This window comes from Balearica regulorum, chromosome 1, assembly GCF_011004875.1.
Source record: "Balearica regulorum gibbericeps isolate bBalReg1 chromosome 1, bBalReg1.pri, whole genome shotgun sequence".
Taxonomy (NCBI): domain Eukaryota; kingdom Metazoa; phylum Chordata; class Aves; order Gruiformes; family Gruidae; genus Balearica; species Balearica regulorum.
The window spans coordinates 174,173,709-174,201,600 of record NC_046184.1 but is presented as its reverse complement, the minus strand read 5'-3'; the positions used below and the strand labels follow the sequence as shown (position 1 = coordinate 174,201,600).

The window sequence follows — 27,892 nt, the reverse complement described above, 5'->3', positions numbered from 1 at the left end:
GAAAGCTAGTCCATATTTGTGTAACTAGAACCCACTTCTGTTGAGTCTTAATATGTATCAGGAAATTTTTCTTAAACCTTTGTTACAGGACCATAGTAGTGAAGATGTCAGCATTGAAAGTTTATGGCAACTGTTCTCTTAGGTGTATATAAAAATTTACAGAGGTAACTGTAATTAATTACAAAAGATAGAAAAACTCTTTAAAGTGCATACGTTGCATATCTTACCCCCACACACCCCAAATGACTTTTATTAAAAACAGGAGTATTTGAAAGACAATTTAAATTATTTAATTCTGCAATAGTATATTTATTTTTCACAAATGTTTAAAATAGGACATAATGTGTTTCGTATCAGCTATTAGAGCTATCAGTGTTTCATATCTCAAGTTTGAATACAGATTCTCTAAATGTAGCCTTGAGAAATAAATTGATCATTGTATGCTAGCCACAATGATAAATACTGTCAAATCCATATGGTATTTGAATTGGTATAGATATATGTTGAACAGGAAACACTACACTATTCAGCTACATGTCTTGCTACATATGTAATGCTGTACTACAAAATTTAATAGAATTGTAGAATATCTCAAGCTGGAAGGGAGCCATAAGTATCCAACTCTCTTCTCCTCTCAGGACTACCTAAAACTAAATCATATGACTAAGATAATTTTCCAATTTCAAACCACATTTAGATTTGTCTTATTCAGAATTCAAGGTTATCCAGTTCAAGTTATTTCCATACATCTAGATGCAAAAAAATAGAATTTCAATGTATATCCCAAAATTACATCAAATATTTGCTTGTATGTTCTTCATTAATGAACATAAAACCATTTTTTTGTTAGTAGTGTCCTTAAACACATGTGGATTGAATGAATAAGCTTAGAATAGGAAGTAGGTTCAGCTTCTGTTTAGCTTCTTCCTTCTGTCTGAATCAAGAAGATGGAACTGCAAACAGCATCTATAAATCTTGTGTCCTTGTATAACTAAGATGAAATGTGCTAATATGACTCTCCTGTAAAACAACTAAAAGACAAATTGTCTTCTAAATAGAAATAGAAGAGCACTCTACTGGATTTATCAGCCATGAAGTTCCAGACCGTCAGAAGTGGTTTTAATATTATTTTTCCTTTCAGTGCAGTCTCTTAAACTTTTTTTTTTATTTCTTTTGTGTGTATATATCTCTGAATTATGCTCACCTGGAACTTTTGCATTTTAAATAATATTTTAAGACTTACGTTTAAATGGGATTTGAAGAAATCATCTAGGTCTGAGCAGTCTTCCTCTAGAAATGTGCTTGTAAGCACTGATTCTTGTAGCTAGATTTGTGTTTCTAGAAAACCATTGTGAAATCCTTTGCCTGCAATAATAACGTAGGCTGTCTCCATTTGAGGAGTCTACAAAGACACCTACATAGCTTGCCTCTACCACAGTTTGGGATACTGTGCAAGCCTGCTTTACTGTCCTCTGGAATATCAGCGGTCTCTGTCTCTTGCACTTTGATAGCAACTAAAAAGAAATTTGGTGACTCTTACTTTGCCTTTAGAGATCTTGATACTGTCATTGGGATTTTGTACTGTTACCAAATCCGTCTCTTCACATCGTTGGTATTGGTGACTCTCTTCATGATGCTAATTTTCATAGGACAGATATTAACTGTAATCAATAATGCAGGTACATCTTCTCTCCTTTAGTGACCATTATTGTCTTTCATAGCAGAGAAGACAGTGTAATGTAGTAAGCAGCATGTGTAGGACCGCACTGCAGCTTTATTCAAAGTTCCGCAGCTGACCTGCTCGTGAACTTTGAATAAGTAATTTCATAATGTAAAAATGTAATGTAAACTGTAAAAATGTAAGTTTTCTTTCAAAAAACGGGGGTAATAGTAATGGGGGTAATAGACGAATCACAGCAGGTCATAGCTACAGTTATTGGGAATCTGTGTACAGACCAATGCAAAAGATTTCCCTTTATATGTTTAAAGCACAATCCATGTTTGCATTGAGATGCTCAGATCACATTCAGTTTATTCTCAATATAAAGCCTTATCAATAACAGGCCTGGAAACACACTCATTAAAGCCCGCAGCCTGAAGAAGACAAAACAACTCAATGAGGCAAAACCATTTTTAATTACTAGTCAAGCAAAACACTGTAACAACAGGTCAGGAATAAAAATTGCAAATGATGGTCCTTTGCTTCAGCAGCAACTCAGTGTTTATTAAAAGGCATTATCAGGGCAGTCAAGCTATATACTCGGAACATGCCATATTGTTTATTTTATAAATAAATATATTGTTTATTTTTTATACCATTTGTTTATTTTAGTCATCATAAAGATAAGCATGACTTTGTACTGTCTTCTGGTGACATCACTGTGGGTGTTCAAGACTTTTCCAGATTCTTCTGATTTTTTCAGTGAACCTTCCTGACTTCTAGCAGTTTTGCCACGGATGGGAAGGTGTATTATCTGCAACAACAGAAATTTCTTTTTGGAAAGTAGTAATGGTAATAGCAAATTGTCTAAGTACCAAGAAAATGGTGATGCTCGTTGATTCTGCACATAAGAATTGTATCCTGAAGTCTTGATCTTCAGCATTTTTTTCCCTACATATTGAGCGATATAACACATAAAGAAAACAAGAAGTTTCAAATGGGGACCTTACATTCCAGTACAGTGTGTTTGTTTTGTTTTATTATAAACTTCTTCATTGTATCAAAGATTCATTGCTGTAGTGTGGTGCACTTGAGGAAAGAGAGGAGATAAATTTACTTTTACCTTGAAAGGTCAACTGAAATTCACTGTGTCAATAAAAAGAAAAGAGGAAAACCTGGACAGCAAGCATTCTGACATGCAAATATTTGGGGGGGCTTAGTTAATGTGAAGGAGTTTTTGTCCAGCTCAGGTACTGATTTCTAAAAATTATGGAAATCGGAAGAAAGGCACATTTCTTCATAAACATGCTTTTATTTCCAAACATGTAATTTCTACCAGTTGCTTCACTGCTGATTGATTATTCTTGAACATTAACTAGATGCTATAAAATTTTAACATTTAACATTCCTTAGCTGTTAAGTACCTATGACATAAGCCTTGTTTTGTAGGAGAAATTCTTTATGGGATTCCTTACAATCTGTCACGGGCTTCCAAAGTTACAAAAAGATGTCAATATTACTCTGAAATGAAATTATTTTATCCTGGAATCTTTTGATATCTGCTGCTTAAAAACTGAAGTATGTATTTTAATTAATATATATGTCACGTTGACAGCAGAAATTCCCACATCTTGGGGTTTTTCATCTTCACAAATCTCCACAGCATGTAACCTTCAGTGTTTCTTGTGGTTTGTTCTCCATATAAGGTGCAAATAGTACATAACAAAGTCTTGTAGTAGCGTGGCACTATTGTAACTTAGCAAGTTAGTCAACCCTTGCCTAGTGATGAAGAAGCTAGAAAACTTTGGAAAGTGAGGAACTTTTTTTTTTTTTAAGTGGCTAATTAATATAAACACTCATGTAGAGGCTGACAAAGAATTTCTGGAAGAATGTGAAGCATAATGTTGCATGATTAATCAATGTCAAATTACTTTAAAAAAATTAAAACAATGCAGAAAGCTTTTATTTATTCTCAATTAAATATTCTTTATTCCTGATTGGTTTTCACTCAATTTGCATAACAACATAGGCTAATATGCATTTCAAGCTATTTGGGAGGAAAATGACTAAGAATTAAAATAAAATGTAAAATCAAGAAGTGTTCTGCTGTACTTGTACAGCTGTACCTGAAGTTTTGATATTTTGCCCAGTGCAATTAATCTTAAATTCCCATGTTGTGTGTTTGTTTATTTACAGAGACCACTATAAAACAGAATATGAAAAAAGACTGCATGATGAGTTGGAACAAATAAGGTTGAAAACAAATCAAGAAATCGAGCAACTAAGAAGCACTTCAAAAGAGATGTATGAACGTGAAAACAGGTAGATAAGATGCAAGCAATAACCTAATTAGGGCAAAAATGAGCAAGTACTGTTTTGTGCTTAGGTATAATCCCAGCTGACTGACTTTTTGGGAGGTGATCAAAATGTGAGAATTTAAGTTCAATTATAAAAATGATGAGAATCTTTTAAAAAGATTCTTGTACAGTAAATGTATAGAATCATAGAATGGTTTGGGTTGGAAGGGATCTTAAAGGTCATGTAGTTCCAACCCCCCTGCCATGGGCAGGGACACTCTCCACTAGGCCAGGTGGCTCAATATGCTCAAATATATGGTGTTATGCTTATTATTAAATGGTGGACATCCCACATTGTCAACAAAAAGTGTTAAGTGTCATGTTCTAGATAAACATTAGTGATTTGAAGTTTGTTCAGATGTATAGTGTTAATTAATAAAAAAATGTGTTGATTTACCTGTCATGGTATATGGGCAATCTTGAAACTGTGCCAGGAAATGGGAAGAGAAGGTGTTGATGCAGAAAGTAAAGCAGAAAGAATGAGAGGAAACCAATGAGACTTAATGCCTTTCTAAAATAAATCTATTTGAGATTGTTTACAGCTTTACGATTCAAAAAAGCATTGATTTCCTGTAAATGATTATAAAAGCCTATTTTGAAGAAGATCCTAGTCCTGCAAAGATCTGCACATTGCATTTGGTATGTGTGTCATCTTGTTGAATTCCATGGAATTATGCGCAGAGTTAGGCATATACATCAGTCTTTAGGGATCTAAGGATTTGGACTTTTGGCACTGGATTTATTTTTGAGCTTGTTTTTTGCCCCTTTTATTCCTTTAAAATGGGAGGAGCATTTAATAATTCATTATAACTTCATTGTAGATGTCCTGAAAGTGTCTTGTGTGGAGAAGGAAATGACTGTAGTAAAAAGATATTTGTGGCATCAGCATCTGTTCCTCTAATAGGTAGTTTTGGTATTGCTTGGAAGAGTGAAAAAAGAACATGACTCCTGCTGTCTGTCTTCCAGTCAACTGAAAGGTTCTAATTAAAAAAAGTTACATCATTGTGTAGTTTTGCAAGTGTGAGTAAAATATATATACACACAAACATACATCCACACCACTTCCTGTATGCAAATCTATTTTGAATTACAAAGTATGAATTTAAACCTCTACTGTTTGTGAAGATATAATAAGGGTCTATATATCATTGAGAAAGCTACTGAAAGATATTTCATTTGTACCTGAAACAAATTTACAGAAGTTTTGTTCCTTGTTTTGAAATAATTACATCTGAAATGTAAATCCCTTAGATTTGGCTTCATACGTTGCAAAAAAGGATTTTTAGTGTATGCTTTTTCTATAAAATAATAAAAATTCCACCATAAGTCAATGTTTCCCAGTCTGAGGCACCTCTCAATGGCAAGACAAATGGAATCCCAGTTGTGAGAGATTTATTTCAAAAGCTAATATAGATGCCCTCATGCTTCTACTTCCCCTCCTCTGCCCTCATCCCACCTTTTTTTTTTTTTCCTATACCTGTTTATGACTCTGTAGGTAGTATTCCTGTCCCATTTTAGAAGGGTACTTTCACTTGCTAGATACCTAGCAAGTGCAGTCCACATGGCCTGTACAAGCAGCCATCAGGTGCTCTGCCACTTTTAATATTGCAATCACACAATCTGAAAACTGGCAGTGTTTCCTAGCTCTGTTGAAAATATTTCAACAGAAGTTACATCACATCTGTGATTGTCTTGTTGGTCGAGTAGTACCTCTCTTGTGTCTTTTTTCCTTCTATTGCATTTTCAATTGATTAGCTATTCAGTTAAGCAAAATAGTTTATTGTCTAAATGAGTAGCTGTACATCTCCTACCATTGAATTTTTATCCCGCTTCCCTTACTCTAGTCTTGAGGACACAACATTGCACTCCCACTCTGAGACGTAATATGCTTGATCTTAATGCTGTTAAAATTAATCACCATGTTCTTATATTTTGATATGAGTCGATTTTAAAGAATCTACTCTCAAGATCAGTCCCTGAATCTCATTGATAATCCTGTAGCACAGTGACTTAATTTTTAAAGAAAAATAGCCAGTTAGCTGTTACCTAATTCTGATGTTGATTCTTCATAAGTAACTACTTCCTATTCATATGAATTACTTTGAGTTCAGAAAAGTACCATTGATAACATTTCCTTAGTCTAGAAAACAGTCTTTCATCCAAAAATTAGATCTTTAGTGTGGCTAAAATGACCTAGGATAACATTTACATGGGCTTAGTAGTTTTCCATTTACCTCTATATCTTGACTTTTCTCTTGTCTTCAAAATCTGCTTGAGACTGTAATTTCACTTTGCTTTAAGTCAAAAAGTTCCTGTGGGGAAGGGGCGGACGGAATAACTTCAGTGGGAAGAGCTTAGTTGCATCTACATTAACAGTTTAGTTCAGATGAAGAATGTGGTTTTGAAGTGAAACCCCCCAGTCATTGCTGTCTGCCTCACAGTTTGTGCTTGGATTTGCAGTACTGTGCTTACACTTGTAGCAGATGAACAGGATTCCTTTTGGAGTAAACTAAATTAAAAGCAGTCTCTAAGATCATCTAATAGATTCCAAATGCTAGTGAGTGTTCAGGTCACAGGAGCAAACCAGGTGTAAAGTAAAATCCTCAAAAACAGTCATAGGTAGATGTCTGATCCTCAACAACCGCTATTTGCTCTGCAACTTAGCTGTTACTGTGTTGCACTCAATAGTGGAGACATTGCAATATTATGCTACAGGCAGGCTATAGATGAATGGGCTACTAATACCTATATAATTTTTTGACACAAATACTACATGTCTTATTCTTCATATGATACTATTCTCATTTGTGTCAGTGAAATAAGAATGAGATAGTTTGCAAGTCTTGAGTGGTTCTTGGTTAAAAAAATTGAAAAAGTATAGATTGATTGCAATAAAGTGTTTGTGTTATATTATGGTTCTGTGCGCATCAAAAATTATGTCAGCAATAGAATCCAGAAGGAAACACCAATGATATGCAATAATCCATATATCGGACTAACTAGCAATTAGTTGTATGTGGAAATAGGTTTTCTATGCCTGGCTAATCTTCTCCTACTCTATCATAAAAGTTGTAAATCATGTTAGCTATGAGGACAGCATTCCCCTAGTTATTAATGAAGTACCAAGCAAAATTATTGGAATTTATTTAATTCGTACAAAAATTAAATAATTTACAGTTCTAGTAATCCAGAATTATTCATATATTTCTACATATAAATAAGTGGTTTGATCATTGGTTTTAGAATTTCAGAACTGGAAACTTTGCTGGTATATATATGAAAGTAATCTGAAATAAAGCCTCTGTAATGAATAGGCATATAAATAGACAGACCCCTCTATCATTCTGAGAATTGAAGAAGGTAGCATTGAAGCTAAGGTCAGTCAGTAGTAATTAATGAAGCAAAACAGTCTTTTTCCTAACAGATTTTTGACAGAATAACTTTTGTTTCATTCAGAAATTTGAGAGAAGCAAGAGATAATGCTGTCGCTGAAAAAGAAAGAGCAAATATTGCTGAAAAGGATGCTTTAAGAAAATATGATCAACTCTTAGAACAGTAAGTATCTTTTAAAATGCATATAAAAAAATCTAAAGGTATAACTATATATCTAAGGAGTTTTTTAGTTAGGAGGAATGACTGTTTTGGCTTTCTGCTTGTAAAGAATTAACTGAATTACAAACATTTTGTTTAAATGAAGTTACAGATTTAATTCTAGTAGCAATTTTTTTTCCATTACCAGTGCAGTAACAATGTGAAAGTTTGATTGTTCTCCTACAATCCTGTAAAGACAAGCAAACAAAATTATACATCTCCATAGCAAGATTGTGGATTTCATATTGTACAGTAGCAGTGGTCAAACTCTGAACCTATTCTGTTGGCTTTTTTCTGTAGTTGAAAGTAGAAAATTACCTTGGATGATAACTTCAATAATAGGTTTTGTAAAGTGTGGTTAGAGAGAAGTAATCATAAACAGTTATGCTTGCTCAGTGCTTCTTTTCTTACTGCTGTCTCTTCTCAGTCTTTCATATTGCATGTATAAAATATAGTGTCTATACAAATGTACAATTCTATTCATACCGAGATGGAAACTATGATTGATTTCCTGCCTGTGTACAAGCAGTCTTACTATCCTGCTCTGCAGCACCTTATCTTCACTTTTTGTAAATTTAGAATATTAGATATGGTAAATTATGAGGTAATTTAAAACTATGGACAGTAGTCAAAGCTGTTCAGGGTAAGTTTGTCATGTGTCCTTAATTTTGGACTTGGTTCATTGTTTAATCCACACCTTTTTTCTAAAATGAAAAGGTCAGTTCATTAACCAACTGTGCCACCTAGTCATCTACTCAGAGAAAGTGCTCGATGTGAACTGGGTTTGCTTGGAATTGTTTTTAATTACAATAGTAATCTGTTAAAATATTGTACCTTAAGCATAGGCATAAAGTAATTAAAGCTTTTAAATTTTTATGTGTAACTCCTAAATTGCAGTAGTGATATTACTGAAGAAATAGCATTGCCCCAGCATAGCCACAAAGAACTGAAAAAATGTCAGCAGTAACTAGTGGTGTGAAACAATAGAGGTAGTTCTAGAGTGAACAAGTGAACAAGATGGGTCAGAGGACTTAATATCCACGCTGAGTTTCAGGGGTTTGATTATAAATTCTACTTCAGGCTGAATGGGCCCACGGGTGCTGAATGTCTTTTAGTGGTTAGAGTGCATCGTAGGTGTTCTTGGATTTTCAGAAAGGAATTCAGTTAGCAAACTCTGAGATGGCTCTACAATGCAAATCAAAATGTGGAAATCAAAGCTGGTTAAGTGGGGACAACCAGGAAACTGGGTTCGAAACTGATCTCCTGAGTCGAAATGAAATGCTAATTTAAGGCAACAATGTGTTTGTTTCTGATGAGACTTACTATGATATGTGGGGAGTTCATATCTAACTGAAAGGTCTTCTGGAAGGTTGGTCTGGCATATAATTGAGTATGCACACTTAATTGTTTTTAATGAAAATACCAACTTTATAAAGGTATAAACAAAGGAAACATAGGAAGAAGATTTTAAAATGCAAGCTTTAGAGGGGAAGAAAAGAAAGTTATCTTGTTTGATACACTCATGCTTCTGTCCTCCTGTAGCTTTTTCTAGTGATAAGTTCTCCAATTAAGTAAAACTCTCCTTTCCTCAATTTAAATAAGTTAATAAGTTGATTAATACTGTTTTTGAAGTTCCTCAGAAGATTATGTTTTTCAGAGAAAAAACTCTTGCTTGGGAAAATAGAAAACCCATATTTCCCTTCTTCAAAATGTAGGTGTCTCTCTTGAAAACTACTTCCCTTCTAACCGCAGTACCGGTGTCAAGACCATGACTTCTTCCACATTCCAAATCATCCACCTAAATGAACTGCGAAGTAACAAACTGGCATGATGAGATGGAATAAATGCCTTAATTTAAAAGACCCCCAAATTCTGGATTTAAAATGGACTGACGTGTGGCAGTTCTGTGGAACAAAGAAATTCTCTAATATCACCAGAACCCCCTAAGATAAAAAAGGCATAACTGTGTTGTCCAATTCTATATTTAAGTGATTATAGCACTTAGTTCTACTTCACAGAAAACAAGGTGACTCATAGTACTTACTACTGGTATCATAATCTGTATAAACAAACATGTTTGAAAGCTTCAGAAGTGTGTGGAATGTTGACTGGCCTGCATGGTGGTTAAAGCCCCTGGCAAATCTTGTGATCAGAAGTGCAATTAATACCCAATCTTCTAGTCAAGTGCAGTTATTTTCAATTTTCTTTCTGATGTTTGTGATAGCTTCTTGTAAACAGCTGTTTACAAATGCCAAGAAAATACCGAAGTGGTAATATTCATGAAAGAGTTATACTGACAAAGAATCTCCTGTTTCAACTTCAAAGTAGATCACTATAATGTCAGGATGTAAGTTTTGTTTCTCTCTTCGCTATTATACAACTGTAAATCCTGTGTGAGAATCCATGTTTCATTTACCTGTGACAATGCAAAAACCAACTGATTTGATATTTTGGATAAAACTGTGGTCAATGTCACACATGTTCTAAAAAAATTATGACAAAATGGAAACTTTTTCAGTTTGTTTTAAACTGCTGACAATGTGACACAGACTTTTTTTATGAGCAATATTACCTCAGTTGAAAGTGTCTCTGGATTAAATGAAGAGAGCAATTCTGTGATAGCTCCATCATGTAGTGCATAGTAATGTGTAGATATTAAATATGCTCCAACTTTTCCTTCTCTTGAATATTCCTGGAGCGTTATTTTTAAATCATTGACTGTTAATCAGTTACTAACTTCTCCTTGCCAAAAAAACCCAACCAACCAACCCAACAAAACAACAGCAACAAAAAAGCAGCACCAAAAAGTAGAACAAATACATCCTGGCTTCCTATTGTTTTTTTCCTACTAGTTAAATTTTCTGGTTTCATGTTATGTGCAACAGCAAACTGAAATGGTTCCTTTGTTCAAAGTAGACTCCAAGGTCTAATATGGGGTGAACTCATACAAGAGCACTTGACTTCAGGGGATGCCTGTAACAGCCATCTCTTGCATTAGATAGTTTACTTCCTTTAAACCTTAAGGAGTACAATTTCTTTTTCCAGCACCATACAGCTCATCTCTATCAGTGGAAACTTGTTTAAAAATTCCAGAATTACTGGTAACACGAGGGAAATTGATAGATGGTGTGATTTTACAAAATCTTTTTTTTTCCTAGTGACAGAAAAATCTGTACTCTGATACAGTTGATTGCTGCTCATATGTTATACTCAAGGTGATTTTTTTCTTTTCCTTTGTAATGATAAAATGAGAAGTGTAGAAAAATGAAGAGGAAACAAAATAGATACGCAGTAAACAGAAAAAGAATATTCAAGAAAATTGTGCAATCGCAATACTGTTCCTTCAACTTTGCAGTGGGCACTATTTATATTAAAAAAAATCAGTTTTGTAAAAGCTAATGGGAGATTTAAATTCCTGCCTCTGTCTATAAGGTAATAGGATATTTTTAAGTATGTACATTTTTTTCTTAATATTTGAATATGCACAGATGATGAAAGGGCATTTTTAAGCAATGTTTTTATGGTTGGGTTGAGTAAAGTCAGGATGTTGGCTACAAAAATAGTTTAGAGTCTTAGGTTTGTTCTATAAAGATTTCAAAGGATTTTGGATTATTATTTAAACATTTCTGGATTGATGTATATAGCTCAGCTATTTAAAACTATTAGATATAGTGGACAATCTGCTACAGGTAAATATATCTTTAGAAGTATTTTTAGTGTTTCTATTCAGAAATGCCTTTCTCAAATAAAAAGCAAAATAGAATAAAAGTCATTGACATTTCTTGATAGCAATTGTCTATGCTTCATAGGTTGAAAAAACCTATGCAAAAAGTTCTCGATGTGTTTGTGTTTACCTATTTAATGCTTTTCTTTCCAGTCAGCTGCAAGATGTGTATACATTTGAGAGACTTCTTTTAGTCTACCCATTAACCTTTATAATTTGAATCTGGTTTTTGACCCTTATTTTCTTTGTTCTTCATAGTTGTAGTACTTTTTAGAATTCATTTGAAGGTGAGATTAACGCCATCTGATTTTAGTCATCTGTCTTAAACTTTGTAGAGGATGGAGAGAGGTGATCGATCCTGTTCATAAAATGAATGTTTAAATTACATGAAATCCAGATCCTTGTATCTTCTTATTAATTGCAGACAAGCCTAGAGGACTATCTTAGATGAGAAGATAATTGGATAAATGTACTGAATAAATAAATGTTCTACTTTGCATTTGGAATCTCTGCTGAGTATGCAGGAATCACATTATTAGATTAACATTTATTACATTATATATTCATTGTTAATAGAAACATTAAAATTAATTGTTGGCCACTTCTGTTAGCATGTTTTTATAATCCAGATGTTGCTAATTGCAATGACATGACTCTAATCTTAAAATTACTACATCAGTGTATTTGTGCTGGACTTATTGCTAATACTTAAATGAGAGCCTATTATCTCTTCAAGAATATTTTTATAAAGTGAGGATTTAAATTATGAAGAAAAAAAAATATCCATGCTGAAAATTTCTGACCAAATTATTTCTTTGCCAAAGCTACCATAACCCTATAAAAAAATACTGTCATAGCCTTTTACTCCCTAGACATGGCTGCTACTTTTGTTTATGGAGCGCTTTGTACTCCCTTGAAGAGCTATGCAGGTCTTGAAAATTACTACTGCTTTAAAACTTCAAATTTTTAGTTAATCTCATTAGTGTTTTCTAAAGTACTTTTTTTTGTAGTAATAATTTGCTGCTTCTGTATTCATTTATGACTTCTATACTATGATGCGTATGCATAACTTTGATAATGTTTAGGATTTGTATCAGAATAAAGCTGAGCCTGTTATTGTCATTGTTAGACCTTGTCCAGATTTCAGCCCTAGCCAATGTAACTGTTACACATTTCCCGTAAAAACTACTTTCATCTTGTTCTCCTGATAAGAAAGTTAAGTATGAGGTGCAGCTAGAAGGGTAAAAGGTGGATATCATGGAAATTGCTCAGACATACCATCTTGGAAATTTGGAATCAATGCAAAGAAGGCAGTGAAAGGACCAAGAGTGATAGTATGATGGAAAAGCAAAGAAGAAAAAGGCCATTTCCCAAGTGACTGGGTCTAGTTTGTTTCCAAGCTGTAGAAGCAGCACTGAAATCCATAACAAAAACAATTGTCTGCATCCTGTATTTCCACTGAAATGACTAAGGAGGCTCCTACTCTTTTTCCCTTTCTTCTGAAGATATGTTTATTTGGAGTTCACGTCTTCATGGATGATTTTAAGCTGCTCTCTAACAAGCGATTGTCCTTTAGTGATGTTTCTGCATAAAAAGAAGTCTGGCGTATCTCGAAGCCTACTTCAGATTGTACTATAACTGGAATGCATTTTAATAAACAGAAGGAGAAAGCCTAATTAACTGATCTGATCAAATAGATGAGTAGTAGTGTTAGGAAGACTGCACACTTGCTAGGGCATGCCTAGTTGTCTTTGGTTGATCCCCAATACGAATCTCAAAATTTTACGTTCTTAGCTAAGATTGTGTTCTTCCTGAATGAAAGCTTTAAGCACTGTAACCAGTCACCTCATAACTGCAGCTGTCTTGATGTTGTAGAATTTTTAATGTCAAGACTCATAGGAATGATAAGTTAGGCTGATGGCTGACCTTTCTGAGCTTCATTACATCTGGAACGCAGACTTTGAAGTTTTGTTCTCTTACTCTGCAGGAATATTCAATGATTATATTTATAGCTCTAGAAATCTTTTTATTTAAGTTTCTCTTGCCCCAGCTCCTAAGAAATAATTCTCACAAAATATTACTATCCTCTGAAGGATACTTTGGGAAGGTTGTAATACGAACATATCCTGATATCATAAAGATTTACCTTAAGCCTTGATGTTCTTATTTTACCTGTTCATTTCCTACTAACCAAAATACCTTAATCTTAAAACATTAAGATTAGAAAAGGCAAAATGTTAAAATTCTGTGATGGCTATTATGCTGAGTACCTAAGCAACTATTTACTCTTTTAAGTCCTTAGTGTTTTTGTTAGCCTGGGAAGGTTGAAAATTTATCAGTGTCCTTTGAGAACAACTTTGAAAGCAGTTACAAATTCCTTCAAAGAGGCATTATGTGATATAAGGGTGCTGCTGCTTAGTCTTCATATATTTCTTGAATTATAGGGTTGAAACTTCCACTGCAGCCCATGATTTTGCTATGATTGTTAGTATCCCTCATGTATACACACATTTTTGTGGTTCACTGTGCACAGCTTCTCATTAATGATGAGCACTGACAAGATAAGCCAATAGGGGTCCTTCGAAATTCATTACCAGATAATGTTTTGGGTGCTAAAAGTTTACATGGGTTCAAAGGGAGACTGAAAAAGCTCAGAGATACTTGATAAGTAGGAACCACATCCAGTTCAGGAAATCTTTGAGGTAGAAATAGTTGAACGCTAGTGGGAGAGAATTAGGGAGGAATAGAGTCATAGAGTCATAGAATTACTTTGGTTGGAAAAGAGCCTTAAGATCATCAAGTCCAACCATTAACCTGGCACTGCCAAGTCCAACCGCTAAACCATGTCCCTGAGTACCACATCTACACGTCTTTTAAATACCTCCAGGGATGGTGACTCAACGACTTCCTTGGGCAGCCTGTTCCAATGATTAACAACCCTTTTGGTGAAAAAATTTCTCCTAATATCCAATCTAAACTTCCCCTGGTGCAACTTGAGGCCATTTCCTCTCATCCTATTGCTTGTTACTTGGGAGAAGAGACCAACACCCACCTGGCTACAGCTTCCTTTCAGGTAGTTGTAGAGAGTGATAAGGTCTCCCCTCAGCCTCCTTTTCTCCAGGCTAAACAACCCCAGTTCCCTCAGCTGCTCCTCCTAAGACTTGTGCTCCAGACCCTTCACCAGCTTCATTGCCCTTCTCTGGACATGCTCCAGCATCTCAGTGTCCTTCTTGTAGTGAGAGGCCCAAAACTGAACACACTGCTTAAGCTGGGGCCTCACCAGTGCTAAGTACAGCCGCACAATCACTTCCTTAGTTCTGCTGGCCACACCATTTCTGACACAATCAATGCAGAAATTTTTCTTGCTTTTCTCAAAACATACACTTTTAGCTACAGTTGGAGACAGTTGAACTTTTCCTCTGATACACTACATCTCTTTTATGTAGAATAGAACAAAAATTATGAAACACTGGGGAACTTCTCAACCTGTCTACTGTGTGTGCTTTGTGTCCCTTTGAAAAGTCTAGGCTGGATGTAAAGACAAGATGTAAATGAAAGCATGTATCTGAAGATGAAGTTAATGTGATTTTTTTTTTTTTTTAAAGATTGCTATATATATCAGGTTATCTATGCAAATAATATTTATTTCTGGAATGTTTCTAACCATCTGAGCTTGAAGGATTAAATTTATGTGTGAAGCCCCCAGCAGCTTTAGGTAACTCAAAACATTAACACTTGAATGGCAGATGAGAAAAGAACCTGTTTATAGGAAACTCCAAGTACACTATTTTTAGAATACAGAAGAAAAACAAGTTACTAATAACAACATGGCCATAAATTCATGCAGTGATTGTTAGCTGCACGTCTACCAAAACTGTGTATTATAATGCCTGTTCAAAAGCGAAATTCTTCAAAGCAGGGATATTTTATTTTCTATATGGCTGTAAAAAAATCTGATATTCAAATAATGACTATTTAGGTAATATATTTCAGACCAATAAAACCATAAAAAATTTCTTTTAATAGTAATTATCTTCTAGAATTACCTTCTGAATCTGTGGTTACATTCTGATTACCCTCTGGAAAAGGATGTGATGCTATGCCGTACCTGGACAACTAACTGTTGAAGAACAGTTTGTCCAAACAGGTGTTTGTATGGCTTGAGAAGGAAGCTACAGCTTTGTAATCTTACAGACCTCAGAGTAAACTCATGGGAGACTCTGAAATATTAGGCATGAAGACTATCATTTATGAGAGAGAGTTTTGGGCTGAGTTTTGGCCAGAGCTTTTCTTCCACAGAATCACATTCAAAACGTTGAGAAAACGTTAGGTGTAACTGGAAGCCAAACTACTGCGTTCAGCCTGGTCCTCACTTGCATGGTGGTGGTACCTGTTTCATGCAACTCTCATGAATAAGCAAAGCAGTAGCATATTGTTCTGGAATTGAGGGTAGCTAGTCCATTTGTAAATTAATAAATGAAGGACCATGAGTAAATGAAGAACCATCATACTGTGTTCATGAACATGCTACCAAAAGTGTTCCAAGGTACTTTCAGGCTGTAAGCTGCAGGGACCTGTTTGCCTTTGGCATTATTCCATCCGGCATCGAGTATGCGTAATTAATCTCGGTCATATTGAGGACTTCCCAAAAGAGAGAGACAGTATGATATTTACATGTAGTGCTCACAAATGATGAAACCACCATTCACAACTGATGGAACAACCGTGTGAGGCCTTGGCAGCCTATTTGCTGATTTCTCACTTCATGAGATGCCTTGTCTGATCACCGATGCCTTGATGATAGAATGGGAAAACCAGGGTTAGAGGGCTGACTTCCCTTTTGTATGGTCTTGTTTCTAGATAAGATTTCCTCAAGAATGTATCCCAGACTTTGTCAAGGTTGGCTCAGAGAGTTGTTTACATTCAGGGAGATCAGTAAATTTTTTTTTGAAGCTACAAGCCTTCAGCACTGAAGTATTGCATCACATATTGGATAGTGGGAAGGCCATGTCCTTTAGTTTACTCAGTGCAAAGCTATTTAGATAATTTTTACAGCTGTTTGTGTTTATAGCTAAATGATCTAAAGGCACAGTTGTGTCTACTTATATGACTATCTGGGTAACTGTAAGAATACTCTCTGAAACCAGCAAAATGAACGTGCAGTTAATGTTCAGTGCATAGTTAACCAGAGTTCAAGAGCTAACTAAAGGAATACCTTGATCCCAGATGGCTGTAGGGTAGCAGTGTGACATGTAGCAGCATTTTTACCAAACATCGTATAGCCATAGCAGCACTTAGATGTGACATGACATTTGAATTGTGGGGACATCAGAAGGGTGGTACTACTTTGAGTTATTTATGAGTGTATAGGTGTGAACTGTTTTTATATTTAAAAAAAGAAAGTTGGTTACAAACAGAACTTTGGCAAAAAAAAGTTGGTTACAAACAGAACTTTAGCAAGACTGAAGTGAGATAAGAACATTTGTTCTGGATGGGCCTCTGAGGGGAGCACTGCATGAAAGCAGATATGCTGGACTGCTGCTGATCGTAGCTGGTGATGATTAGTGAGAGGATTTGTAATTCCATGGTAGGAGGAGGCAGTAAGGGCAGAGAACCTGGGAATTTAAGAAACCCAACAGAGATGGAATGGAAGGGTGCGTATGAAAGAGAAAATCAAGGGGCTTTACTATAAGCAATAAAGGGCTTCTGTAGTTCTTGCCGCTAGGTAGAATTCATAAAGATGTTGCTCATATGAATATGTACTGCCCAACCCTTTCTTATAAGCCCTGTTTATTAGCAGGTTTTTGTATCTGAAAGGAAACGAATGTTGATGACTGATGATTATGTTGCACAGACCACCCTACAAACTCCTTTCATGAAGCATGCAGAGGGTAGGGATTGTGTGCACGTGTGCATGTCTGTGTGTGCACACGTGCCCCTTATAGGTACTCCAGAAGCAAAAAAAATTTGCTATAGCTTATGCCAGCTTCTCCTCCACAGAACATATATTCATATAGGCAGCATAACTTGAGAAACTTTCCCTTAAAGGGAAGTAAACTTTTTCCATCAAGTGGAAGTGTAGTTGTAGAAATAAGTGTGCTAGAAATATCATTTAAGTTCCTTTGAGATGAAGCTTGGGTATTATGTAAAATGCTTATACTTGTCAGTCATTTAGTCTTTTCATAAAATCTTAGATTTCATAACATACACGTAAAACATATGTGTACATACTTGTACTTACGAGCCTATTTATGTATCTCTTCTAAAATTTAAAGACTAGATATATTGTTAAAATGCTGCAACTGTTGGCTGATATTTTAACATAAACACTATTGCATGTGTATGTATATAATCTAGTTTAAGCTTTGATGTGGAACTTGTCATCTGGAATTGTTTTCATGCATATTCTAATTGTTTCATGGAAAGTGTCCGTTGCCATGGGTAAACAGATATAGAAGTGCACTGATTCATCTGATTCATCCATTCTGAAACTTTGCTTAGTATTTGCTCTGGTTTATCTCAGATCTTAACCTTTTCCTTTCCAGAAATATAGTCTAGATTCTAAGTTTCAAGATGCTTCAAAAAGTTACATCTTCCGATTTTACCTTGGATACATTGCTCGGGTCACCAGAATTGGTTGTGGGTTGTAGAGAGGGGAAGAATTTGTCCCATACAAAACTCTACAAGAAGGAGATAAAGTGGGTTTTTTTGGGCAAAATGATATCATAAGTAGATGAAAGTAATTAGAATGCCTAGTTCTTCTCTTGTCTTCATATGCCACTCACTTCAGGCAATTAACTGACTCTTGAATCTCTGAGTATACTCTAATATAGACTGTTTCTCTAAACAGTAGAGGACAAACACAGTGCTACTGATGTAAACCCAGTGCCCCCGTGAAATGCCCCAAATCAGGTGCAGTGAAGCCTTGACTGATAACTTAACTCTAGGATTTTTAGACCTAAAACCATGTGAGGAAATATTGTATCTTTTTTGTCTGTTGCATGTTCATCTAGGACATTTTTGTTTTTACAGGCAGTGTACTTTTTAGAAGCTAGTGGGGCTGCGTTTTTTGGGTTTAGATTTGTCCCTTATGACACTCTGTTCCCACTCACAAGTTGTGAAATCTGGGTCTAATTTCTCTGTTATGTCAAAGTTCTGTGCTTTCTTCAAAGTATTTTATATGCATAGATAAATGGAGTACATTTCAGGTTATTTTCTTAGTGCCAGATGAATGCCTCTTTCCAAAGAAACAAAATACTCTTTAAAGTAGTGCATTTGCTGCAAGGTACTTGCATTATTAAAGTGTGCAGATGAACAGAAAGTAGTTGGCATGCTGCAAGTCAGAAAAGAGCTACGTGATGGTAACTTATTTGCCTGCCAGGGCTCTCCTCTCCGCCCCCTGCCCCCCCCAGCATTTTCTTACTTTGTAAAATAATAAAATCTTCCTTTTGTCCTTTGTCTCAAATAGTTATCTGTTTATACAGAACAACTGTATTAAACAGTTTTAGTTTATCCATTAGAGTAAGCAAAAATAATTGCAACCTTTTTTTATTGCTAAATTGGTATCTTTTGGCAGAATTATTTGTGAATTATTCTTCAAGATAGTTTTTACATTTATCTTTGTAAGTCTCTTTTGTTATGCCAGCTGTCTAAATCTTTTCATAAACTTCAGTTAAAAGAAACATATTTTCCATGATTATTTTAAAATATAATGTTTACTGGAAAGGAAGTCTAGTGAATTCCCACAGATGAAGTGTGAGTGTATTTCTCCCACTTGTAAATGAGTTCTTATTTCCTACAGTACATATTCTGGTACCACAATGAGTCATTTTCAACATGTTTTAGTTTAGCTTCTAAAACATTTAAAAACTTGGCAGATACATGTAAATGAATGTTACATCCAGTTTTAGAAACTGCTTCCAAATAATATTTTACTAACATGATGACTGTGAATAGACCTTTCAGAATGCAGAAGTGTCCTTTGTGATAAGCCTAAAAGCATTTGCAGAGGTCTTATTTTTATTTTGTTTTTTTTACCTTTAACGTGTTTTGGCTTAACCATCCTGTAAAATAGGGAGAATACTTTTGTGAAAAAGCCTTAGGGTTTACAGGCAAAGTGTTGTAAATGGAGTAGTTTAGTCAGGCAAGTGATCGCTTTCTTTACGTGTATGAACTGAATTTTGCAAAATTTTCTGCTATTTTATTTTACAATTTTACAACTTTTTCAAAATAAATATAGTACCATCTCTGTTTTAATATAATATTGTTTAAGGTTATATATGCCATTCCACCTTTTAATGTTTCCTAATATGTTACCTTGACAGTTAAATATTAGAAGCAAACTCAAGACTAGTTTGTATGACTAAAAGGGACTTATGAATAATGGGGGGTGGAGTGGGAGGAAAAATGGGGGAGGCAGACCAGGCATACTTAGATTTAAAAGAAAAAACAAACAATCAAAAAAAAAAAATCCAACTCAAAATCACAGTGTTCCATTTGTGAGAAAGCTTATTTTCATTTATCTATTACTTAAAAAGTACTACTTATTTTAACTTTCTTGTCCTGGCTTCCTGGTATCTGGAATATTTATTATAATGGGATCTTAGATGCTTTGCTCACATGTTGATACCTATGCTTAGACACACTCACATTTCTGCAGCCTGGTTTTGAATACCATCATAAATTTTTTCCAATTGTTGGCAGCATTTGTCTTGTCAGTTTAATACGCATGGTAGGGATTACTTTGCAAGTCTGTGATTATTCTCTGTTCCAGTTTTAACCATCTGTATGTTGTCCACGATACAACACCACATTATCAGTAAGTTCTTACTATAATTACCGCCCTTAAAAATTTCTTTAGCTTTTTATTAGGCTCAGAAGAAGATGGGGAAAACATTTAAAACTTGAATTACTAAGTCTTTCGTTTAAAGATTTTCTGGAATCCCTTTTCCCTTAATTGTGTGGTGTAACATATAAAGGAAATCTATTTTCAAACCCTTCTCTCTCCCCCCCTTCCCCCCACCCCCAATTGATCTTCAAAATACTAACTTTTCATCAAGGAGAAACTGAAAAAAGGGGAAGGTAAAGTTAATTTAAGGGATTGAGAGTCTTAATTGTTTTGTCAGACAAATACAAATAGGATCTTTTCCTTCCATTGTTGGAAGTCTAAGTTATTGTGAAACTTGCAGAAGATTGATGATAGGCAAGAGAGGAAAGGTAGTAAAGATGAGGGGTGGGGAAAGGCATAGCAGGAATGAAAAAAGAGATAAAAGAAGGGAGGTAACAGTCGTGAAAACTGAATGGGATTCATCTGAGTGTAGAATATGTAGTGCAGTTTGCCAGTCTTTCTCTTTGGAAGAGTGGCCTAAGCCAGGCAAAGACGAAACAGTTGCATGAAGGGATAGGGTGAGTGGAAGACAATGTGTTGGGGATGGTGGCTGAGTCCATTTCTTCCATTCTGCCCATCCAGTTACATCTGTATAGCTATTTGCAGAGGTGGAAACTGTAAATCTTATTGATGGTAACTTATTTGATATGTGTTTTCTTCAGTACAAGGTGAACATCTCCTTCCAGTTCTAACACTGAAAAGCCTTGAACATCTATTTTCAGAGATCTCAGTTTCATTCATATCACCATTCCAGAATTTTGTGATCTCTTTGAAGCAGTTTTTCTTAATGTAACATACTGTTAGACTTTGGATGATTCAAACATTAGTTTCTGAGAAAAGTAAGTAAATGCAACATGGATTTCAGTACAGCTTTTACTGTGGCTGGCATCAGTCTTGTCTAACTTTAAATCCCGTGCTGGGATGAAATCATGTCTATGAGGTACTTGTTTCTACACAACAGGCTCAGATGTAGATACCCACATTGTAAACATCTGAAGCTGGGTGAGGCGAGTCCCACCTGTCTTTTCTGAGTTAAATTAGTTCAGCATAGACTCTTTTCACAAATTCATGGGGTTTCTTACCTTTTTTCTTCACTATCATTCTTACTGAGTGCTCTTCCAATGCAGACTCTTTAAGCCTTTACATATTAGTCAAACACTGGTCATAAAATTGAATATTTTAATTATGAAGTATGATATGCTTTATATGCTGCTTTTTTTGTTTGGGTTTTGGGTTTTTTTAATGGACTCTGCTGTCTTCCATGATTGGAAAGATTCTGATTGACAGAAGTTCATTGGGATTATGTAGGTCTGGAGTTGTGATTACACAAAGGATTAAACCATGCACCTTCAAAATTTTCAATATCTGAGCTATCTTACAGTAACTCTTAGAAGAGTTACCACACCCAAATGAAGACAAAGCTTGCATTTGTCTTTTTAGAGAAAAGGGGAGAAAGGACAGACAAAAATTGGATAATACACCATACTTTTCCGTAATTAAAATGCATGTAGGTCTCTTGGGGTCTAACTGTGACAGCACCATTAAACAAAAGATGCAATAACTATACTTAAAATGTAATGTATGGTTAATAAGTACAGGTTTTGCACATGCTAATGGCTTTCCAGCAGGTTGTCATAGTGATATCTGGGGGCAGACTTTCCTTGACTAGATTCCATTGAAGTCTTACCAATACCTCCTGTTCTCAAGCACCACCTAACCTCAGAGGCACTTGAAATCAGTCTGCATTCCAAGTTGGAGCACATCTAGGTAGAGGTCCCTGTGCATGCTCGGAAGTCTCCTGGTTTGGAAGGCTAAGTGCTTATTTTGATATGGGTAGGGAGGTGCTTGAACTGTGTTCAAGTCCCTGAAGGGCCTGTTTGTCTTAGATCATGGCTAATTCATTCAAAAGCATTGAATTCACTCCAGAACACTGTTAGAAGAGGAGGTAATGGCTAAGCTCGCCGTTTTTTGTAACGTGCTTTGAGCACTCGCCCAGGAGGTTCAAGACCTTGGTCCTTTCCTTCTCAGTCTCCCTAATTATTTAAACAGGTTTTGGTGTTACCTGGATGTCAATTTACCCAGAATTATTGGCAACAAGTGTTGATATATGTAATGCATGAGTTAAGCAAAATGCCACAAAAGAGGAGAAATAAACAAATTTGGAAAATTTTTTTGTGAAAGCCAATCATACAGATCCTAAAAAAAAAAAAAAAGGCAATTAAAATATAACTTTTGGACTTTTTAAGCTATGTTAATTGCTTTTTTTTTGCATTTCTTTTCACATTATTAAAAAAAAAAAAAACAAACCTACAAATGTGGATATTGGCAATAAAGTAGTTACCTATAAGGTTTATAAACTTAATTTTGAGAGTGAGACTGTTGGATCATTGATTCTTTTGTCATTGCATGTAACCATCTTCTCATAAATTAAACTCTGATCTCTACTGTTTCTAGTGGAAGCTATTCTAGCTGTAAAGTTCAGATGGAGTTTTAATTTCTGTTCTAAGATTATTTTTTCCTGGTTTATTACAAGGAGTTCTGATGCCAGCATTAGTCCTTAAATATCTGTTGTTTTGCTCTCTTAAAATCTTAGTCAGACTTTTATTTTCCCAGATTGTAGCTTATTTTACTTCTCATGGGATAGATTCCTTGTTCTCTTGAGCATCTGAGTACCATTTTTTTTAATTTTGACCTTCCTTCAACACAGATAACTGGAATTCCGAATGTTTCAGATAATTTCCTGCTCTATCTTGTATGATACTGTCATTTCCACTAGATGTACCTTAGTGATTCCTTGAAATGTGTGTGTTTTGCATAGCTGAATCATGTTAGAAGTTTAGTTATCTTGATACCATGTAATGAATCTAGATCCTTTTCCTCAGTTTGTTCTGTGTTCGAAGTGTATGGATGAAAAGAGCCACCACCTTAAGTTTTCTAGCCCTGCTCTAAGTCCTGCATTTGTATATGCATTCTTATTTGTTTCTGTGATTATGCTACTAATGTAAGAATCACACTCTCCAGCATATCAGAGAAGCACATCACTCTGGAAGATGTGCAGTCTTTTTGCTCCAAGTACTCAACACAAGATACAGCTCACCTAAGTGTAAGTGTACTCAACATGGGTACTACAAAGGACTTGCAAACATCTAAGATATCATTATACTAAGTGAAAACTTAGTAAGCACAATCAATGGGGTTTGGAGAGCCATTCACCTGACCAAATAATGGTTGCTGCTTCAGGGCTGCAAAGGGCTGCATCAGGGCCGCTCTTCATAACCTTTTGACTAGATTTCTACCAGTCGTACTGGGGATCTAACTTACAGGTAGATGCCTAAGCCTTTCTAAACTTAGATTTAAAAAATCACAGAATGGTTGAGATTGAAAGGGATCTCTGGAGGACCAGCCACACCTCTCAAGCAGGGCCACCTAGAGATAGTTGTCCAGGACCATGTCCAGATTGCTTTTGAATATTACCAAGGAAGACTCCACAACCAAGTGTTTCTCGATGTTCAAATGGAACCTGTGTTTCAGTTTGTGCCTATTGCCTCTGGTCCTGTCACTGGGTACCACTGAAAAAAGCCTGGCTCCCTCATCTTTGCACCTTAGTGGTCTTAAATGTACACAGCTGATGTAGTAATGAACGATACCATCTAAGCAAACAATGGAGTTTTTAATGTCGAAATTCTAACTAGTAGTATAATGATATAATAAAAGATGTCACACGAATGTCAAGGAATCTCTACAAACTTAACCCTTACAGCACTTCCATAAGCAAGCATTTGAAGCATTTTAGAATTGGATTTAGCAAAATTCAGCTGATGTGAAATACAAACCAATCTTATGTTAGTGAGATAAGAGTAGATTTGCTGTGAGTAGGTTTTATTTCTATTTTCCTGTCCTGTTTTCCTTCTGTACAGCATTCTCTAGACATGTGATACGATTGCCTAAACAACAATTCCTGAAACATGTTTTTAATATATTTTTAGTATTTTTTCAAATCTTCAGATATTCAATCATGTGTCAATAGCATACAAAAATTTATTTACTAAAAAAAGAAATTAAGTAGGCTTCAAAAATTATAATTTTAGCTCTGGGTATGCTACTAATCAGTGTGAACTTACATTACTGAATTGTGGGGGGAAAGCTAATGTTTGTGAAAAATGCAAATACTTGTAAGTCGTTTCCTTGTTGTTATTTAACAGTTCGTACAAACCTGTCAAGGCATTAGCTAGTTATGAAAAATCATAAAACAAATTATATCAGTTTCTCTCTAATTTTTGTCATTGCATAAGTTTTAATTCTTCTGTACATTTTATTTAGCAGCTACCAGATTTAATTGTTATGAAAATGCGGACTAATATTACTTTTTTGTCTTTTAGAAATATGTAGATTTTAATCACATTGGTTTTGCTAATTACTAGTCATATGGACTATCCTTCTGTGTCCTATTATACAACAAATGTTGAATTGCTAAGAATGCCTTTTAAATACACTGGATTTTAGGAAGAGTAGTATAAATTGTTACAGTTCAAACAATTGGCTTACCTTTCACTTGCCTGCTGCACTTTAATATTTTACCTATGTATTATAGCTCGTCTATGAAATGATTAGACATGTTTAAGCATCACTTCTTAAATTCTTAAATTCTCTTTTACAATATTAGTTCTTATTCTTTTTCCAGCAGGTTTTGTACTTACTTGCCTTGGCCTTCCTTCTTCACTTACCACCCTACAAAATAAATCTTTGTATATTCAAATTGATGCCAAGATGCCAGCAGTACAAATTATAATGTATGATTCATATTACAATTTCTTGGTGTGCTAGTACATTCCTATGAAATGACAAAGTCAGATAAATTTATCTATGTAAATGTATGATCACTGAAAAAGATTGTCTTTGTTGATTTTGCATGTGTGCACATTTCATATCAATTCAATGATCTTTAAATATAGTTCAAAAGCAGTCATTTTCTGTTACTGCCACATTAATGCTACAATAGTAAATGAACCATTTAAAAACAATCTTCTGAAGTACTAACTAAATTTGTTTGAAAATTAGAACCATGATATATTTTCCAAAATAAAAATTAAGTTTGAGTATCTGTGGAGGAAGTATAATTAAGGAGAATCTCCTAAAATAAGAAGAAGAAAAAAAAAAGTTAACTGAAATATGATTGTGCCAAATGAAAGAAGAATGCTTTTGCCAATACAACACTGATGCATATAAATGGTTTCCTAGATATTTACAAAAATCTGAGTTCTGAATTGTGGTAAAGACCTCTTCTTTTTGCTAGTTTTGTCATTTTTTTCACATTACAATTTCAAAAATTTAATCTTTATTGCATGCTAATCACGATAATACTTTGAGAACTAATAATACTTACAGAACTAATAAGACTTTGAGAAGGCCTTGAGAAAAAAATTTTTTAACACAATCCAAAAATGCAACATGCGATTGTACTATTGCAACTCAGTGGCAAAAAATGGCAGCGTGGTTTCTCAATCACAGAGAGTGAAAGAAACATATTTTAAATAGTACTGTAAAAAGTTTTCTTTTTCTTCTTGAGTCACTTCCATGTCAAATTGTCTCTTTTTTTGTCTCTTTTTTTTTTTTAAGGTCTTTTTGCTCTTTGGTTTTCTTTTGAACAGTCCCAACCTCTACTCTTTTTTTTTTTTTTTTGAAGCTGCATAAACTATTTTGAAGTCAGAGAGAAATGTAGAATGGGAACTGTACGTGCCATTATTGCTGTGGAAACTTGAATTCACAGGAGAACAGTACCAGGGTACTAAGTATTCTTACTTTTGTTGTTGTAAAGTACAAAATCTGACAAAAATATTTGCAATAGCAATAGGCTTTTCTTTATTAAATCCATAAAAATAAATGAATATGCAAGTTATAATTCTTCTAGTGTATATTTTAATTACTTTCCTCTCCACAAAGTTTATGGTCCTATTTTCTGTCTTAATAAGAATACCAAATGCTGCAGTATGCTGTTTATTAATCATATTGCATACCATATTTGATCATGATCTAAGAGATGCATTGAATTATTTTAAACACATGCTTTAGATTCCTATAGATCCATAGTACAGTTGTTGAACATACCCTGCATTTCTAAAGAAGCAAAAAAAGATGGCTCACATTCATACAAGACCTTGCCTCCAAGCCAAGAATGACAGATGCTGTTACAGCTGAGAAATGTAGTGTTTTAGGAAAACACTCAAACAGTAGTTAAGTTAGGTCAAAGTAGAAAAAATGAATTTAAGATGCCTTTATCTAGACTAGGGTTAAAGGTACTTCAGGTGTGGATATTGGTTGTACAAACTGCCAAGAATTACGTTCAAATTCAGTAAATCTGCAATATCTGAATGAAAGAAATAGGTCTGGCCTCTGCTTTTGTTAATTTCAAATGTGCCTGATTTCTTGTATTCCTCTTTTTAAGTAAATATATTTGCAAGAACTAATTTTTTTAATTGTTTGTATTTTCATATTGTACAATATGACTAAAAGATAGCATACCAAGGAAAGGTGAAGAGGGGAGTTGTCTATACATAATCAAAACTTTTGTGGCCTGGATTTGTCTTAACTGTGCCAAAGCAACATATTTGTCATATTTTAATGTTGACATGATCAGCCAGAGTCTTTAAATTTATTCCATGTGCTATAGAGAATAAGTCACATGAGATTTATTGTCATTTTTAGCAAGAATGTAAGATAATATAGTAAATGGAAATTAAAAAAATAAAGGAAAGGTATTAATAAGACAGAAGTATTGAATTATATAGCATCAAGTCTAATAATACTGTGTGTAGCATTAATACACACTATTGTAGAAACACAAGAGCAGTAATTTTGTAGTGACGTGAATGTCGGTCTCTTCTCCCAAGTAACAAGAGAAAGGACAAGAGGATATGGCCTCAAGTTGCGCCAGGGGAGGTTTAGATTGGATATTAGGAAAACTATCTTCACCAAAAGGGTTGTCAGTCATTGGAACAGGCTGCCCAGGGAAGTGGTTGCATCACTATCCCTGGAGGTATTTGAAAGATGTGTAGAGGTGGCGCTTAGGGACAGAGTTTAGTGGTGGACTTGGCGGTGTTAGGTTTTCAGTTGGACTTGATGATCCTACGGGTCTTTTCCAACCTAAATAATTCTGTGATCCTATGATGGCACAGACTCAACAGTGTAGCACTTAATGTACCAAAAATCCTGGCACACACTATTGTGCTTAAGCGATGACAATTTTGGTTCCTAAAATACTAAAAATGTGTATGGCTTTACCTAAATAAGAAAAATAGTTGTTCTGAATTAAAAAAAAGAAATAGCTCCTAAAGATGGCATAGAAGTACTAACTTCTCAAATCTGTGAAAGTCATTAACTTTACAAACCTACAAGTAATTCTTTACAGTCCAGCAAGGAAACTTGAGAAAGACATTTCTTGTCACTGGCAAAAAAACCCGTAACATCTATAGTGGGTGAAAAAGGTATGATTCTGCCGTTCTAACAACTTTTATTCTTTGATTAATTTATAATATTTTGCGTGGTGGTAAGTGGGAAATAGCCAATAATTCATTTGGCTTTAAAAGAGATTATATTTTATATAAACAAGCAAATTCTGTTGAATTGTGTTATATTCTGTGGCTAGGGAACAGAGATTCATAAAGAACAATTTCTTC

The 27,892-nt window shown here is 34.8% G+C and overlaps 1 protein-coding gene across 2 annotated transcripts in view; it reads left to right on the top strand.

Annotated features, from left to right (window-relative positions):
- The window catches only part of PIBF1 (progesterone immunomodulatory binding factor 1), a 127,193-nt gene that overhangs the window by 27,120 nt on the left and 72,181 nt on the right, over positions 1-27,892 (top strand). For both annotated transcript variants that reach the window (XM_075741690.1, XM_075741691.1), the window contains exons 9-10: positions 3,857-3,982; positions 7,474-7,572. In XM_075741690.1, coding sequence (XP_075597805.1) covers positions 3,857-3,982; positions 7,474-7,572 — 225 coding nt within the window. The remainder of the gene's footprint in view (positions 1-3,856; positions 3,983-7,473; positions 7,573-27,892) is intronic.